The 17,561-nt window shown below is 44.7% G+C and overlaps 1 protein-coding gene across 2 annotated transcripts in view; it reads right to left on the bottom strand.

Annotated features, from left to right (window-relative positions):
- Positions 1-17,561, bottom strand: part of LOC135523989 (ETS translocation variant 4-like) — a 42,129-nt gene that overhangs the window by 10,452 nt on the left and 14,116 nt on the right. For both annotated transcript variants that reach the window (XM_064951061.1, XM_064951062.1), the window contains 4 exons: positions 7,359-7,488; positions 5,255-5,455; positions 2,705-3,102; positions 314-382 (listed from right to left, as the gene is read on the bottom strand). In XM_064951061.1, coding sequence (XP_064807133.1) covers positions 314-382; positions 2,705-3,102; positions 5,255-5,455; positions 7,359-7,488 — 798 coding nt within the window. The remainder of the gene's footprint in view (positions 1-313; positions 383-2,704; positions 3,103-5,254; positions 5,456-7,358; positions 7,489-17,561) is intronic.

Here is a 17,561-nt window from a genome sequence, read left to right as displayed (position 1 = left end):
TAATTTTTTTTGTACATTTTATTTTACTAGGCAAGTCAGTTAAGAACAAATTCTTATTTTCAATGACGGCCTAGGAACACTGGGTTAACTGCCTGTTCAGGGCAGAACGACAGATTTGTACCTTGTCAGCTCGGGGGTTTGAATTTACAACCTTGCGGTTACTAGTCCAACGCTCTAACCACTAGGCTACCCTGCCGCCCCATAATGCATTATAACATTAGTCATACGTGTCTATGAAGTATCTATGAAGGGTTTATATGTGCTTCTGACAAGTCATAATTCGTATAACCTAGTTACCAGAGTTTTTGCTTACCTTCATTGTTGTGCTGTGGGTTGGGGTACCCCTCGTTGTGGTGGTACATTGAAGGACATCCAGGCACGTCTATAGGACAGAGACACAAGTATACACCTATTGCTCAATGCAGTGTGAACTTTTTCAATGTACAGATTGGTTTTCTTCCTCAGGTTATAAATACCAGGCCAATATCCACAGGGAGAGAGAGAGAGTATTAATGTGCATATTTTTGGTTTGATCGCCTCTAGCCCTGCAAAGACAAAACCTTAATTTGTCATAATATCACTTGTCCTCGAAAGCATTTTTAGGCCATGAGTAAGCACCTAGTGGGGAGCAGCAGTATAGTGTAGTACAGTGGTAGAGAATGGTGAGTCTGCGGTGTCGGCACTCTGCCCATCCACCTGGCATTAGTAATACCCAGGTCAGTAACTGGACACAACCTGATAACCAGCCACACCGCAAATGGATGAGATCTTTGTATGTCTATCAATCCCTAATCAAATCGTTTAATCACATTTCTATTTCCGGAAGTTGTATAAATTGAAAACCTCTCTCATCCGGTGGGTGGTGGATGTTTCTCCTTGTTGCTAATGGTTGTGGTCCGGTTGGTGACGACCTGGTCTCATCTCATATACAGTATAGTAAATGAGTGCCTGTGTGAGTGAGTGCATGCGCATGCATCGGTGTGTTTGTTTGTATGAGTGGCCGAAGGGCAAGAGCAGGCAAAAGTGGGTAAAGCTCTAGTCTCCTGCACCTCAGCAGTGTGGTGAGTTTGGTGACTCACTCCTGGGGAATTCAGTTGCAGTGCCGTGGCTCTGATAAGATGTCACTGGGGGAAATCAGACTCTTCATTCCCGGGCCAGCACTCTATCACACTGTAAATAATATCCCTGCCAGCCAGTGATGGGGAGATTTGGGGCGATAGCACCAGTGTCAATTGTGTGCTGGCTGGTGTAGCTAGCTTTAGTAGGCACACATTATTTTACGAAACGGAAATGTAAATGATAAAAAGACTTTATTCGCAAGCCTGAACCACATAACTGCCTAAGGCCTAGTGGCGCACTTATCTATCATTTTGATTTGATTTGGTCATATTAGGACTATGAGGTCCTTGTGATAGAATTTCTGAACAGGCAAAATAGCTGGCCAGCTCTTATTTGTGGCACAACACTCAGGCAGGCCCACCAGCCCCCTCAACTCCTCCTCCTACCAACAGAGTCCAGTTTATCCACAGATGTCCTTTTTTTCTGTCAGATTCCTTCAAGCACCAAGTTGAACTTTCTGAGCACTATCCGGCTTCTATCAAAACATAAAAAAGTCTAAAGAATTTAGATCGTCGGTCTTATTGTATTGAGATGTATTCTGGTTTCAGCGCTGGGAGGCTCACTTTGTAGCTGTGTTTGTCCACTGTGCCCATAAGACCCAAGGGAAACACAACAAAGACAGCTCTGCTCCCAGTTGACTGTCACTTATATGCACAACATCCATGCCGCATGTCGCTTATACACCGTATTGCATTTCCAGCCCTTGTGTTTGCATCCTAGCACTGCTTAAAGGGAACCGTCAGGGCTTTGGGGCTGTGCTGTGGTGGTAGGGCTGGTTCTCAGTTTGTTGTTGCCAAGGCCCATAGCTACCCCCACCCTCTCCTTCCCCCTCCCCTCCACATCCCAGCCAGTGAGAGGTTCGGGTTACTGCGGCCACGCTCATTTTTCCATTATGAGTTCATCTGCCTGCAGAAAGAAAGCCGCTGTTGCAACCCAACACCCCAGAGTGCTCCACTGGGGACTCTAGTCTTTCCAGTGCCCTCCATTTTCTCAATGAAATTCCTCTGCCTTCCTTTCGGTGAGACGAGCGAGCGGCGAGAGGGAGTGGGGAGGAGTGTAAAGGAGGGGAAAAAACAGAATTACAGACGAGTCGATACCTTTTTTGCAAAGTGTCAGGGAGTTGAAAGGAGGAGTTTGGAGGTAGGGAGGGGGTAGGGAATGGTCTGTTGTAGATATAGAAGTGTCTGCTTTTGGACATTTTGTTCTAAGGTTAGCCATACACAGGTTGGCTCAAAGGAACTTTTGTAGGACCGAGAGCAAAAGCCACAAAGCAATATGTACATAACATTTCAATGCGTAGGTAATTGGGTTGTATACGTCCTACGTCCTACAGAAGGCCTACATGTTCTTTTGAGTGACATAGGATTAGTTTGGGTATGTTTTACAGTGTTCGGTGTGTTGTGATTTGTCAGGGAGGAATGATGCTCAGTGACTTCCATTAGAGATTAGCTTCTCTCCAAAAAAACCCATTATCTATTCATTATAGATAGACTATTTATACTAAAGAGATTGCTGCCATTCAAAACATTCTCATACTGTATCTCTGTCATTCTGCTCTCGGGCCCACCATGATTGAATGACTCACCAGGCTCATAGGTGTAGTCAGTTGGCTCCTGCTTCACCATCATGTGGGCAGGGGGGAACCTGTGAGGATGGGGGTGGGAGTTTTGGGGTTGGTGAGGTAGGTGCCTTGATCCATGCCCTGGCCCAGGCCCGTGTCCTTGTCCTGCCATGTGGGCTGCCCTCTCATACAGAGGGTCCAGATACTCCTGCTTGAAGCTCTGCTGCAGGTAGGGCAGACAGGGTTCTGAGTGCTGCCGATGGTAGCCACCCCTGCCACCACCACCACCTCCACCCGGTCCTCCACCTCCTCCTCCACCGCCACCACCTCCGGCTGGGGCAGCGTGCATTCGCTGGAAGGCCTGCCCTTGGGGGGGGAACCCTTGGGGGCTCATGTCTGCTGAGGGGGCCTGATACCTGGAACTGAGTGAAGGGAAGAGAGGGCAATGAAAAACTATCAGTATCAAATCAAACTTTATTTGTCACATGCGCCATATAAAATGCTTACTTACAAGCCCTTAACCAACAATGTAGTTCAAGAAAGAGTTAAGAAAATATTTACCAAATAAGCTAAAGTAAAAAATAATTAAAAAGTAACACAATAAAATAACAATAACGAGGCTATATACAGGGGGTACCAGTACCGAGTCAATGTGCGGAGGTACAGGTTAGTCAAAGTAATTTGTACATGTAGGTAGGGGTAAAGTGACTATGCATAGGTAATAAACAGTGAGTAGCAGTAGTGTAAACACAAATGTGTGGGTGGGGGGTCAATGTAAATAGTCTGGGTGGCCATTTGATTAATTGTTCAGCAGTCTTATGGCTTTGACCATTTTTTGGTCTTTCCATGACACTGCCTAGATTATAGGTCCTGGATGGCAGGAAACTTGGCCCCAGTGATGTACTGGGCCGTACACACTACCCTCTGTAGCGCCTTACGGTCAGATGCCGAGCAGTTGCCATACCAGGCGGTGATGCAACTGGTCCGGATGCTCTCGATGGTACAGCTGTAGAACTTTTTGAGGATCTGGAACCCATGCCAAAACTTTTTATTCTCCTGAGGGGGAAACTCAACCACGAGCTGTCTTGGTGTGTTTGGGGCATGATAGTTCACTGGTGATGTGGACACTAAGGAACTTGAAACTCTCGACTCGCTCCACTAAAACCCCGTCGATGTTAATGGGGGCTTGTTCGGCCCGCCTTTTCCTGCAGTCCACGATCAGCTCATTGGTCTTGCTCATATTGAGAGTGGTTGTTGTCCTGGCACCACACTGCCAGGTCTCTGACATCCTCCCTATAGGCTGTCTCATCGCTGTCGGTAATCAGGCTACCACGGTTGTGTCATTAGCAAACTTAATGATAGTGTTGGAGTTGTGTTTGGCGACGCAGTCGTGGGTGAACAGGGAGTACAGGAGGGGACTAAGCACACACCCCTGAGCGGCACCAGTATTGAGGATTAGTGTGGCAGATGTGTTGTTGCCTACCCTTACCACCTGGGGGTGGCCCGTCAGGGAGCCCTGAATCCAGTTGCAGAGGAAGGTGTTTAGTCCCAGGGTCCTTAGCTTAGTGATGAGTTTGTGGGCACTAAGCTAAGGGGTTTGTGTTGAACGCTGAGCTGTAGTCAATGAAAAGCATTCTCACATAGGTGTTCCTTTTTTCCAGGTGGGAAAGGCCAGTGTGGAGTGTGATTAAGATTGCGTCATCTATGGATCTGTTAGGGAGGTATGCGAATTGGAGTGGGTCTAGTGTATCTGGGATAATGCTGTTGATGTGAGAGATGATGTGAGTGCTTCAGGGCGGTAATCATTTAGGCAGGTTACCTTCGCTACCTTGGGCACAGGGACTATGGTGGTCTGCTTGAAACATGCTGGTATTACAGACTCAGTCAGGGAGAGGTTGAACATGGCAGTGAAGACACTTGCCAGTTGGTCCATGCATGCTTGGTAATCCATCTGGCCCTGCGGTTTTGTGAATGTTGACCTGTTTATTAAAGGTATTGCTCACATCGGCTACCGAGAGCGTTATCACACAGTTGTCCGGAACAGCTGGTGCTCTCATGCATACTTTAGTGTTGCTAGCATTGAATCTAGCATAAAAGGTATTTAACTCATCTGGTAGGCTCGCGTCTCTGGCAGCTCGCGGCTTGGTTTCCCTTTGTAGTCTGCAAAAGTTTATGATTCAATCTTAATCCTGCATTGATGCTTTGCCTGTTTGATGGTTTGTCTGAGGGCCTAGCGGGATTTCTTATAAGCGTCTGGATTAGTGTCCTGCTCCTTGAAATCGGCTGCTCTAGCCTTTAGCTCGATGCGGATGTTGCCTGTAATCCATGGCTTCTGGTTGGGATATGTACGTATGGTCACTGTGGGGACGGCGTTGTCATTGCACTTATTGATGAAGCCGATGACTGAGGTGGTATTCTCCTCAATGCCATTGGATGATGGTAGCTCGCAAAACAGTCTTGTAGCATCCGCGTCAAAAGGACATTATTACCCACCAAAGCACATTGTCACCCACCAAAGGCATGCACTTTTTGTGGCACAAGTTTAAATATTTCGTACAGTACAGGGGGTAATACCTGGTGTTCATGGGGTAGTTGTTGTGGCTGGGCAGTGGCTGGGAGGCAGCAGGGTGGTTCATGTTGTAGGCCATGTTGTCAGGCCTTCCACCAGCGCCTCCGACTTGCTTGGGGGAGTAATGGTGCTGCATGGGGGACATGGGTGTCCCTTGGGTGCAGGAGCTCTTATTTGGTCCTGGAGCCCTCTTCTGCTCGTAGGCACTGGAAAAAACACACACAAACATGGTTTATGAATCCCAATGTGGTTTATGAGCACTACCATGGCATCAGTAGTAGTCCCTAGCATTAATAATACAGGTCAGTAAGCCAAACTGGGCTTATGGAGGATGGCTGTTTTGTAGATACTGGCGTTGTGGTCAATAGCTTGCGGTCACTCTCTTTGCCGCACTGACTTATGCCTGATAATTGACTGGAATTGGATGACTATTGACTTGCTATGGACCGTCTAACTCTAAAATGTTTGTAAACGGGCCATAATTACCTGTGTACTATACAGTGGCAAGACAAACTATGTGAAACCTTTGGAATTACCTGGATTTTTGCATAAATTGGTCATCAAATTTGATCTGATCTTCATCTAAGTCACAACAATAGACAAACATAGTATGCTTAAACTAATAACACACACATTATTTTATTTTTCTTGTCTATATTGAGTACATCATTTAAACATTTACAGTGCAGGGTGGGAAAAGTATGTGAGCCCTTGGATTTAATAACTGGTTGACCCTCCTTTGGCAGCAATAAACTCAACCAAATGTTTTCTGTAGTTGCGGATCAGACCTGTACAACAATCAGGAGGAATTTTGGACCATTCATCTTTACAAAACTGTTTCAGTTCAGCAATATTCTTAGGATGTCTCGTGTGAACCGCTCTCGAGGTCATGCCACAGCATTTTAAATCAGGTTGCGGTTAGGACTCTGACTGGGCCACTCCAGAAGGCACATGTTCTTCTGTTGAAGCCATTCTGTTGTTGATTTACTTCTATGTTTTGAGGCAGTGTCCTGTTGCATCACACAGCTTCTGTTGAGCTTCAATTGGCAGACAGATAGCCTTACATTCACCTGCAAAATGTCTTGATAAATTTAGAAATTCTTTTTTTCTGTCGATGATAGCAAGCTGTCCAGGCCCTGCAGCCCTAAACCATGATAGTCCCTCCACCATACTTTACTGTTGGGATGAGGTTTTGATGTTGGTGTGCTGTGCCTTTTTTACTCCACACATAGTGTTGTGTGTTCCTTCCTTCCAAACAACTCAACTGTAATTTCATCTGTCCACAGAATATGTTGCCAGTAGCGCTGTGGAACATCCAGGTGCTCTTTTGCGAACTTCAGATGTGCAGCAATAGTTTTTTTGGACAGCAGTGGCTTCTTCCATGGTGTTCTCCTATGAACACCATTCTTATTTAGTGTTTTACGTATCCTAGACTCATCAACAGAGATGTTAGCATGTTCCAGGGATTTCTGTAACTCCTTTTAGCTGACACTCTAGGATTCTACTTAACCTCATTGAGAATTCTGCTCTGTGGTCTTGAAGCCACTCCTAGGGAGAGTAGCAACAGCGCTGAACTTTCTCAATTTATAGACAATTTGTCTTACCGTGGACTTATGAACATTAAGTCTTTTATAGATACTTTTGTAACCCTTTCCAGCTTTATGTAAGTCAACAATTCTTCATCTTAGGTCTTCTGAGTTCTCTTTTGTTCGAGGCATGGTTCACTTGAGGCAATGCTTCTTGTGAATGCCAAACTCAAATGTTGTGAGTGTTTTTTATAGGGCAGGGCAGCTCTAACCAACATCTCCAATCTCGTCTCATTGATTGGACTCCAAGTTAGCTGACTCCTGACTCCAATTAGCTTTTGTAAAAGTCATTAGCCTAAGTCATTAGCCCAACCTACACTGTGAATGTTTAAATTATGTATTCATTAATAGACAAGAAAAATATAATAATTTGTGTGTTATTAGTTTATGCACACTGTGTTTGTCTGTTGTTGTGACTTGGATGAAGATCAGATCAAATTTTATGACAAATTTATGCAGAAATCCAGATCATTCCAAAGGGTTCACATACTTTTTCTTGCCACCGTTGTGCTGACATGGGTACCTGGCGTAAGGGCACTGCTCTCCATTGGGGTAGGTGAAGGTCTGCTTGTGGCTACAGGATTGGCTGGGGTCGGAACCTGGGCTCTGTGGTTCCTTCTTGATGGTGACTGGCGGGCTGTGGAATGCCACTGCTGTAGAAGAAACAGAGACCCGAAAAGGAGGTTGGCGCACATGGATCATTTTCTTTTCCCCTCTGTGGTGTTGTCAAGCTCAAAGGCTAAGCAAATACTTCTGATCCACACAGGAATCTCTAATACGAGCCAGAACACTCAAGTGACAGTCAATTGAAAACAAGGGATGCAGACAGACACATCTAAACACACGTATAACATGTGCGTACACACATTCCCGCAGTTCATTTGGAAGCCGTTGGTGTCCTCGCCCACTTTCTGTCCTCTCCTCCAGACACAACACCAGCCATAACATCCTATGTACCAACACAAAGTCAAGCCAAACCTAAACAACGACACTGGCCAAGACACTGTCTTTAGATGAGCAAAAGGCAATGTATAACTTTGGTCAGCATGATGTTTGACTGAGACATAATACATTCTATATTTCCTTGGCAGACAATGTTATATCATTTTTGGTATTTCAGTTAAGAACTTTCTTTTCCAAAGGGAAATGGCTAGATACAATGTTTTGTCTTGGTTTAGTTCTTCATTTGCAAACATTCTGAGCTGTTTCTGCACAGTCTATATTTTTTTTCGTGTCCAATCCAAACTCCACCTAAGATGTCTACTGTCTATCAAGCTCCTCTCTTGGTGGGGACCTTTGTCTAAAAGGCCACACAAATCACCAAAAGTGGGGCTTCAAACTGTGCCGAGAATGTGTTTATTATGTGAGGGGAGGTTTTCACCGACTGTACAGCACAGGATGTTTTTCTGGCCCTGAGAGGGTAAACAGCAGCAGCTGTGCACTTCCAGCTGGTGAGGCCTGTGTGTGTGTGCGTGTGTGTGTGTGTGTGTGTGTGTGTGTGTGTGTGTGTGTGTGCGTGCGCACTGTGTGTGACTGCAGTGGGTGTGGTGCTGACAGAACAGGCCCTGCTGAAACCCGAGACCAGGTAATTATGTACTGTCTGTATCCCATTCACAAAAAGGGAGGAGAAAAATGCAGCGACTGACTGTAAAAGGCTGCGAAAGGAACTTCTACAGCTATTCAAAGAGAGCAACACAGTAGAATAGAAGGCTAGAGAGGAATGGAGAGAGGCCAAAATAACGAGACAATCGGGGAGAAATGTAGACAGAATGAAAGAGACTGAGAAAGAGAGAATGTGACACACAGCAAGGCAGGCAGGCAGACAGACAGAAAGAAAGACAAAAAGACTGGCAGGCAGACAGACAGAAAGAAAGAAAGACAGGCAGGCAGACTGACAGAAAGAAAGATAAAAAGACAGGCAGGCAGACAGACAGAAAGACAAAAAGACAGGCAGACAGACAGACAGAAAGAAAGACAGGCAGGCAGACAGACAGAAAGACAGAAAGACAGGCAGGCAGACAGACAGAAAGACAGAAAGACAGGCAGGCAGACAGCATGTAGAACAGAGGGAATCCTATTATTTTAGTCTCCCCTCCTTGACAAACCCGGGCAGGTGAGGAAGTGTTGGCTTTAGAGTGCGATCAGAAAGGATTAGAAAGTATTTACCCAGATTTCCCACACAGACACATTAAGATTGCAGCACTCCAAATCCCTCTGCTCTCTTCACTTCTCTTTATACCCAGGGCGGCACATGACTGACTGACTTTCGAATACGTCTATGAGAGTGTGGGATGTGTTTGTCTCACATATTGACCCTCTCACTTTGTGCCACACTTATGAATGGCAAACAATCCATGGTGTGTAGTGTGTACTATAAACAAGTCCAGCCACAATGCAGCCCAAGTAGAGCAGCTAATATAATTGGCAGACATATTGCCTTTTGATGTGGCCCCACTTCTGAGGACAGCTTCAGAACATGTTTAATTTCAGAACCTGCATACTGCTCTGAACAGCATCGAGCCAAGAGCATGGGTCACTGTTTGAGAATGAAGCACAGCACTGTTCAATAGTGAATTGGTGGAGATTTGTCTGTCAGGATCTACAATATTAATTACTCTTGTAAATGAGCACGGGATGGCTGTGAGTGTGTGTGATTGCTGCTGTTGTTGTCTGGCACGCTTCCTCAATTACCAGAAGTTGGCTGACTTCCCCGTTAACGAAGCCCTAATGAATCAAATGATTTATCAAGCCCAGGATCAAAGGATGGGAGACATTGGATTAGTCTCCATCCCTTGATGCTTATAGAAATACCCCAAAATTCGAGCATATGAATTGTTTCAGTTGTATTTGATACCTTCTCTGGCCTGGCAGCGCAATGGTGGCACCAGCTTCCCCCTGAAGCTAGGACAGCAGAGTCCCTGCCCATTTTCAGAAAACTTCTGAAACTCGACCTCTCCAAAGAGTATCTTAAATTAATGACACGACAGAAAAATTATGATTTATTTCAAATAGAAAAAGGTTGATTCCTAAAATGTGCGGTTTCAAAACGGTTTAACAAATGACGGTTTTACAAATCTTGGAAAAAACGTACATTATTGAGGTTAATCCAGTTCAAATTATATCAAATTTGCCGCCAAAGTTTATAAAGTAGTGGCAGTCATATAAACAGTTTGGACAGCATTGCCCTTCCCTGCAGGTTTCATTTTGGGACATTTGACCCCAGTTTACAAGCTCCGGTTTCTCTCTCTCCAGCCCTGTTAGTAGTTGCATCACTTTTTCTCCAAGATCCTCATATTTTACTTCAAGGAGTTTTTTTCTAAGGGGGTGTGGTGAACTTAAACGTAATGTACTGTATAATGGCCTAGAGAAGTGTTCAGATCTTTCTGGACAGATACTGTACACATAAGGTACCCTGTGTTAAAGCAGAGAGGGGATGCGTGTGTCCTCTCTTAATATTTGGAATGGGTGTTGGGGGTCGGTAACCTTAGAGACGTTCATTGCTGATGCGCTTGTCTTATTCTCCCCACAACATAAACGGAGTCGGGCTACAGGGCATGTGGAAAGCGTTCTTCTTGTGGCGAAAGTTGAACGTTTTTTCATCTTATGTTTCCTCCTCTTTCTGATTTGTTTTTTTTTCTTCCAATCTTTCGATTTATGCTTTCTCTTCGTGTCTCACCATTCACTCTCATTCTGACTACCCCTGTAGGTTGGGGTGGGGGGAGGAGGGAGGAGCAGGAGGACTTTACATATGTAAATGGTGAAGCCTTGGGGGAGGATGCAGGGTGAAAGGTGATGGTCATGGTTGAGTGCTTCAGGAAGTGGCGGGATTATTATGGAAGGGGGGCACTATTCAGTCAACACCCACCACAAACAAAATGTCAGGACCGGAGACCTCCAACCCCTTCAACACTCCACCACACCCCCTCCCCGCCCTCACAAAAGGGTGCTCAGCTGGAACACATGGGGGTACTAGTAGGAACTCCTCAGGACTGAGGAGCCGCCCGCAGCTCGTCTGAAATGGGACATAGCTCTGAGGCTTAAGACAAGAAGTGCTAAAGAAATACCTTGTCATAGCCATGCTACTACATTGTGTAACGCAAAGAGGAATTCAGGGTTCAGAGTGTTGCATCATCAAGTTGAAAACGTAAAGAATCAAGAAAGAATAAAAGAAATAGGGTATCTATCTCGTCTCACTATCCTCTTGTGATCTTGAGTTTGTTCAGGATTCCAATCATAACTTAGTAGCTAATGGCAATGATCAAACAAGTGGCAGCCAGGATTGAATGCCAGGTAGGAAACTCCCCTCCCCTGTAAACTTCTCCGTTTATTTTATACAGAGCATTTCCTACCATTAAAGGTTCTCCTCTAGGGGAATTTAAACCTGAAGTGAGAGAGGATCTGGAGAACTTTACATTGGGGTGTTTATCTCTAGGATGGGAAGTCTCTGGAAGTCTGCAGGCCGTGACAGCTTCTGTACCCGCCAGCCAGCCAGTGAGCTTCCCAGTGACTTAACATTCTGGTTCAGGGCCGATTCCAGGCACAAGCGACATAAGCGGTCACTTAGGTCCCCAGGCGGCTTGGGCCCCCCCCCCAAAACTCAACTTACTGTTGAGAGTTAGAATAGTAGAATACACAAGTTCGACATTTGGTTGTGCACCAGTAGTCAGCAATGCCAGTCACTGGAAGTCACTCAATTAGCCATTTTAGCTAACAATTTTTAGATTGGTAAATTAGTCTAGCCAGCTATCTAAACTTGCTGCAATCATGGCTGAATACCAACTGGTCACATGCCCAGGGGCCCTGACCTCTAGGGAGCCACTATTGATTTGGTTAGTCCCTCTCACCTAAATATAATTAACATGGTATAAGTCATGGTAAAATGTGTAGAATTGCAGGAAATTACTTTTAAAACATTTGTATTTTCACCGTCAAGAGGGGGGAGCACTAAAATGTTTGGCCCGCGAGGTGGGGGAGGGGTCAATGTCAAATAGGGTGAATTGTATTGCAAACTACTGCTATGGCAGTAAACCATGAGAATGAATGTAGGTGTATTTCAACTGTCACAGGACTTTTCCTTGAATGTTAATGATATGTAATTTCTTGCATTAGTGCATGACTCTTTCTAAAAAGCCCGAGAGAGAGAGAGACCTGGTCCCCCACTGGCCAATTGATCCCAACGATGACAGATCAATAAAAACAACAAGGATTATAATATCACAATGGCTCTAAAGGTTTTGAAAGGAACTAAATGGATTTCTGAGATATGTTATATAGCATTCTTCTCTCTGACTTCGTGGACTGGCTCAACAATATGTTATGATGGCAAAGGTCAAAATATATCAACATATGCTGCTTCACCTACACCTAATTCTGGCACCTTTTTTGTTGAAGTGATTCTTACTTTCAACTGGGCTTGTTGCCACTGCTGTAACTTTCAACCCTATCAAGTACAGAATAATGGCACTCAATTTCACTCACTGTAAACATTTAGGTGAAATTTAAACGCTGACATTTTAATTCCAAGTATGTTGGCCCACACATTGAAAGTATAATGTATAATGTATACTGTATACTGAACAAAAATATAATCGCAACATGCAACAATTTCAAAGATTTGACTGAGATACAGTTTATATAAGTAAATCAGTCAATTGAAATACATTCATTAGGCCCTAATCTATGGATTGCATATGACTGGGAATACAGATAAACATCTATTGGTCACAGATACCCAAAAAAAAAAAATAGGTTTGTGGGTCAGAAAATCAGTCATATCTTGTGTGACTACCATTTGTCTCATTCAGCGCAACACATTTACTTTGCGTAGAGTTGATCAGGCTGTTGATTGTGGCCTGTGGATTGTTGTCACACTCCTCTTCAATAGCTGTGTGAAGTTGGTCGATACTGGCGGAAGTGGAACATACTGTTGTACACATCAATCCAGAGCATCCTAAACATGCTCAATAGGTCTGGTGAGTATGCAGACCATGGAAGAACTTGGACATTTTCAGCTTCCAGGATTTGTGTACAGATCCTTGCAACATGGGGCTGTGCATTATCAAGCTGAAACATGTGGTGATGGCAGAGGATGAATGGCACGACAATGGGCCTCAGTATCTCGTCACGGTATCTCTAAGCATTCAAATTGCCATCGATAAGATGCAATTGTGTTCATTGTCCGTAGCTTATGCCTGCCCATACTATGACCCCACCGCCACCATGGGGCACTCTGTTCACAAAGCTGACATCGCCAAACCTCTCACCCACACAATGCCATACACGTTGTCTGCGGTTGTGAGACCTGTTGGACGTACTGACAAATTCTCTAAAACGACATTGGAAGTGGCTTATGGTAGAGAAATCAGCATTCAGTTTTCTGGCAACAGCTCTCGTGGACATTCCTGCGGTCAGCATGCCAATTGCACTCTCCCTCAAAACTTGAAATATCTGTGTCATTGTGTTGTGTGACAAAACTGCACATTTCAGATTGGCCTGTTATTGTCCCCAGAACAAGGTGCATCTGTGTAATGATCATGTTGTTTAATCAGCTTCTTGATATGCCACACCTGTCAGGTGGATGGATTATCTGGGCAAAGGAGAAATGCTCACTAACAGGATGTAAACAAATTTGTGTCCAACATTTGAGAGAAATTTGTGCGTATGGAACATTTCTGGGATCTTTTATTTCAGCTCATGAAACCTGGGACCAACACTTTACATGTTGAGTTTATATTTTTGTTCAGTGTAATAGTGCATCAGTGGAAAATCCAGTGGGATGGCGAGTCAACGACGACGATTCAATGTGTTCCACATCATTAGAGAGACTAGAGAGACAATCCAGCAGCTACTCCACTGGCACATGGAAACATGTGCTGGACATGTGTGCTTCTCAGGTCAATGCACAATCAGAAAGAGCAGAGAGAGCCATGGGCAAACTGACAACTCGGCATCTTTAAAAACCAACGCTTGGTCCATTTAACCATTTGTTTCTCCTATCTGATTTACGGGTCCCCCATTCTGATCAGATATTGTTTTTACGACTTGACTTCCTTGAATATTTAAAGTATTGTTGTCAGATACCTGCCAAATGAGCCTGACACGATAGATGGACAGTCCTGAAGTATCAACAGGAAGCAACTGGAAGGTAAAGCGAAGTGGCAGGTCCCTTTCTCTCCCTTTGTTGGCTTCAAAACCGATTAACTATGTGAGAGATATCAAGACGCTTTAAGAGAAACGGAAGTGTTCGATGTATTTTGGTTTCATATTATTGGGTGTAGCTTGATGTTGTTTTGGGTAAGAGGATGTGGCGGACTTGAACGAAACCCAGTTCATGTGACCAGAGTATGGAGTGTCACACGTTCAATCATCATCAAGTTTCACTTCTTACTTCTAGATCATTTTAACATTTTGTCAGGTTGCCTTTTTTGACCGTGGAAATTCCTTTTTCATATCCTGCGTGCTTAATATTGTAAATGAAATGATGTCACCCACCAATGACTGTAGCATACTGTACATATCCTTAGGACAATATGACTGTAGGACCTGCATGAGAAACTAGAACAGTTCAGGAGTAGCTAGTGAAGAGACGGTACCGTGAATCAGAATGTGTGTGTGCATGTGACTGTCATGTCCATCCTGTGGTCAAGACAAGGAGGAGTGGACACAGGATTTAGAAAAAGGCAGCTCTTCCACCAGAATGATCCCTTAACCTACTTCCCCCACTTCTCGATGAATGAACCTAATAGCGATTAGCACTGACAACAGGACGTGTTGTGGATAATAGCATGGTAAATAACAACATGTACAGTGATACAGAATCAAAGTTTACGCGGCTACACCGAAATCTAAGTTGAATCAAAGTTGGCCATTGCCTTCCTATTGACAAAAAAACATGACCTGTATCTCTTTAAACATTTAGATTAATCACACTTCATCCATTGTCCATTTCATCCCCAGTGTGTTGCGGTGGTATTTTATGAATGGCCATTGAACCGTCTATAAATCTTTCTCCCCCATTGCTGTTTAGTGGACACAATACAATACATCCCCATCCCAGGACATGGGCAGCGAGCGGGACGTTCCATCGCAGAAAGCAAGGGGTGTGATTAATGTGGCACAATATTGACTCTTCACTCTCGATCCCTCAGTCCCCAATATAGCTGCCCCCTCTTAATGTTTAATGTGCCAATCGATTCCCGCCCCCCCCTGCCATTACCGAAATGATATAATGAGCTCCCAGTGACCTGGCTGATATCCGTCTAGTGCTGAAGTGAGGGAGGGGATGGGGAGGGGAGGAGATATGGGGGCAGACCAGGCTTATCTTGACTGGAGATATATAACACGTGCTGCACTGTTCCCATCAAGTCCTAGTAGAAAGCCTGGCCGGACACCTCCCTGTAATTATCAGAGCACATGCCACGTCCACAGATCCTCTCGCCCTATCGCTCCCTTAAATCTCTCTACTTCTTCCTCTATCTCTCTTCCTCTCTCTCTCCCCTTTCCTGATTTATCCACACTTTATCCTTTCATCTATCCCTCCGCCTCCCACTCTTCCTCCCCCGTCTGGGGAATCTTTAGGATCAATACAGCGCTACTAGGTTCACTCCACACACACGTCCTGTCCTCTGTCAGCAAGTCACTATAGCAAGACCACAGCCTCAGCCATCAGCCATCCCGTCTTAAAGTCACATGTGGCGGTTGTAAACAATGAGCAAACCAGGGTCATGTTTAGTAAGACACATAGAAGATCTGTGTTCTTACTGGTGTTCTTAAGTTCAGGTGCAGGTCCCAGTTTCACTTCTTTTCAAAGCGTTTTCTACCTATTGAACAGGACCCAGGTATGACTGACTCAGTCAAGAAGAGAAAATAGAGGCATAGTTCTAGTTGCCTGCCTTGGCAAAAACTATGGCATCACCAATTAACGCTAGTGCTATTTTGTGATGCCATGTGTGGTTTGCTGACGTGCCCTCCTTGTTTCTCTTCAGTCATGTATTATTGCTCAACATGGAACTAACTGACCTGTTATTTTTAGGCCTCATGCCTGCCTGTATCTGCTCCTCCTTGTTCTCCCCTGCTCTCACCTTAGAAAGAGAAAACATTCCAGCTGCGGAGAACGTTAAAGCACAGCAGTTCCTCGAGTCCCCCCTTTCTCTCCCCGTACATGCACCCCCCCCTCCCCCTTCTGTAATAAAAAACACACTACTGCCCATTCAGAAGGTTGAGCTGACACTCCGCTAGAGCTGGCTCAAATCTCTACATATACAGTCCCTGGTCTGCAGGACTGGTCTGAATCAACATTTACTCCATCCATAAAAGCCTTTAGTGAGTTTTTAGTGAGTATTATGTGGCAAAAGTATTATGCTAGTGTGTGCATTACAAGAGGGAAAACAACTATTGATTCTTTCAAATCCCTACATCGAGAAGACATAAGACACTTCTTGGAAAATATATTTAAGGGATTACATTAGCAGAAACCAAATGTAAAGAGATAAAGCATTGTTCTCCCTCTCTTTTTGTAGTGTTAGTCGTAGAATAACGGCCCTCCAATTCATGAATTGAGATTCCCTCTCCTTGACCCAATGTGCTGCTTCAGCCAGTCTCTCACAACCAGCCCATTCATAAAACTGTGGGGCTGAAGTGTGTGCAGAGTGTGTATGTGTGTGTGCGTAGTGTGTATGTGTGTGTGCGTAGTGTGTATGTGTGTGTGCGTACCATGTGTAGGTGGGCAGGATGCATGTGTGTTTGTAGAGAGAAATGACCTATTCACTCGTATAACCACACGCACGCATGGACGCATACACATTGAAGAGGAATCGTCCTCCCGGGGCGAATGGTATCCATGCATATCTGGCAGTCACCTGGATGTTTTTGCAGACTTGTTGCATAGCAGCTGTATTTTGGAAAGTTGAGAACACTGGGATGCATATTTATTTTCGTTTGAGTGGAGAGAGAGCAGAGGGAGAGACTCACCAATTTACTCTCCCACTGCATCAAATGGGGACTGATTGGGCCAGCTCTGAACGAATGAGTGAGCACGGGAACACAACAACACAAACAAGAGAGAAGGTTGAAAATGAATGTCGAGGCAGAATGCTTCCTACCGATGAGACAAACTGCTGTGAGCGTTCGCACTCAACTGCACTCCCTATCTCTCTCTTTCTCTTTCCGTTCTCTCTCTCTGTTTCCCCTTTTCTCTCTAAAAGACTGGAACGGCATCTACAGCCACAACTTCCTATATAATTACTACAAGGCCCAAAACTAAACAATCGGCCCACACAGCCCCGAAATGACTGGATCAGCTCACATCTTGGAACACTCAATGTGTAGAGAAAGAGAGAGGGTAGAAGGGAGGAAAGGAGAGAGAGAGAGAGGGAGGGGGGTAGTTAGGGGTGTCCAGATTTAAAACTCAGCTTAGTTTGTACAGAGGCAGGAAGAGGGAGGGGTCAGAGAATCCACTCGTAGAGAGGGGGGTCACAAAGGGGGTAACGTAGTACTGTAGCACTTTTTTTATGAATGGGGAGAGGGGGAGACACGCTTCCTCTTACACTCAGGAGAAAATGTATGAATGGGATGTGTCTGTTGGGCTGCTCTCCATCTAATGGAACCCAAAGAACTCTTGCTTGCCATACAATTTGTATTTCAGTAACAACACATTTATCAATGGCTTATTTATTCTCTCTTTGACAATTCTAAAAACCTTCAAATGTAGAAACTAGGTAAACAGTCA

The sequence above is a fragment of the Oncorhynchus masou genome, chromosome 31 (assembly GCF_036934945.1).
Source record: "Oncorhynchus masou masou isolate Uvic2021 chromosome 31, UVic_Omas_1.1, whole genome shotgun sequence".
In the NCBI taxonomy this organism is placed as follows: Eukaryota; Metazoa; Chordata; class Actinopteri; order Salmoniformes; family Salmonidae; genus Oncorhynchus; species Oncorhynchus masou.
Note: the sequence above shows the minus strand (reverse complement) of the source record. Positions and strands in the feature narration are given on the sequence as shown.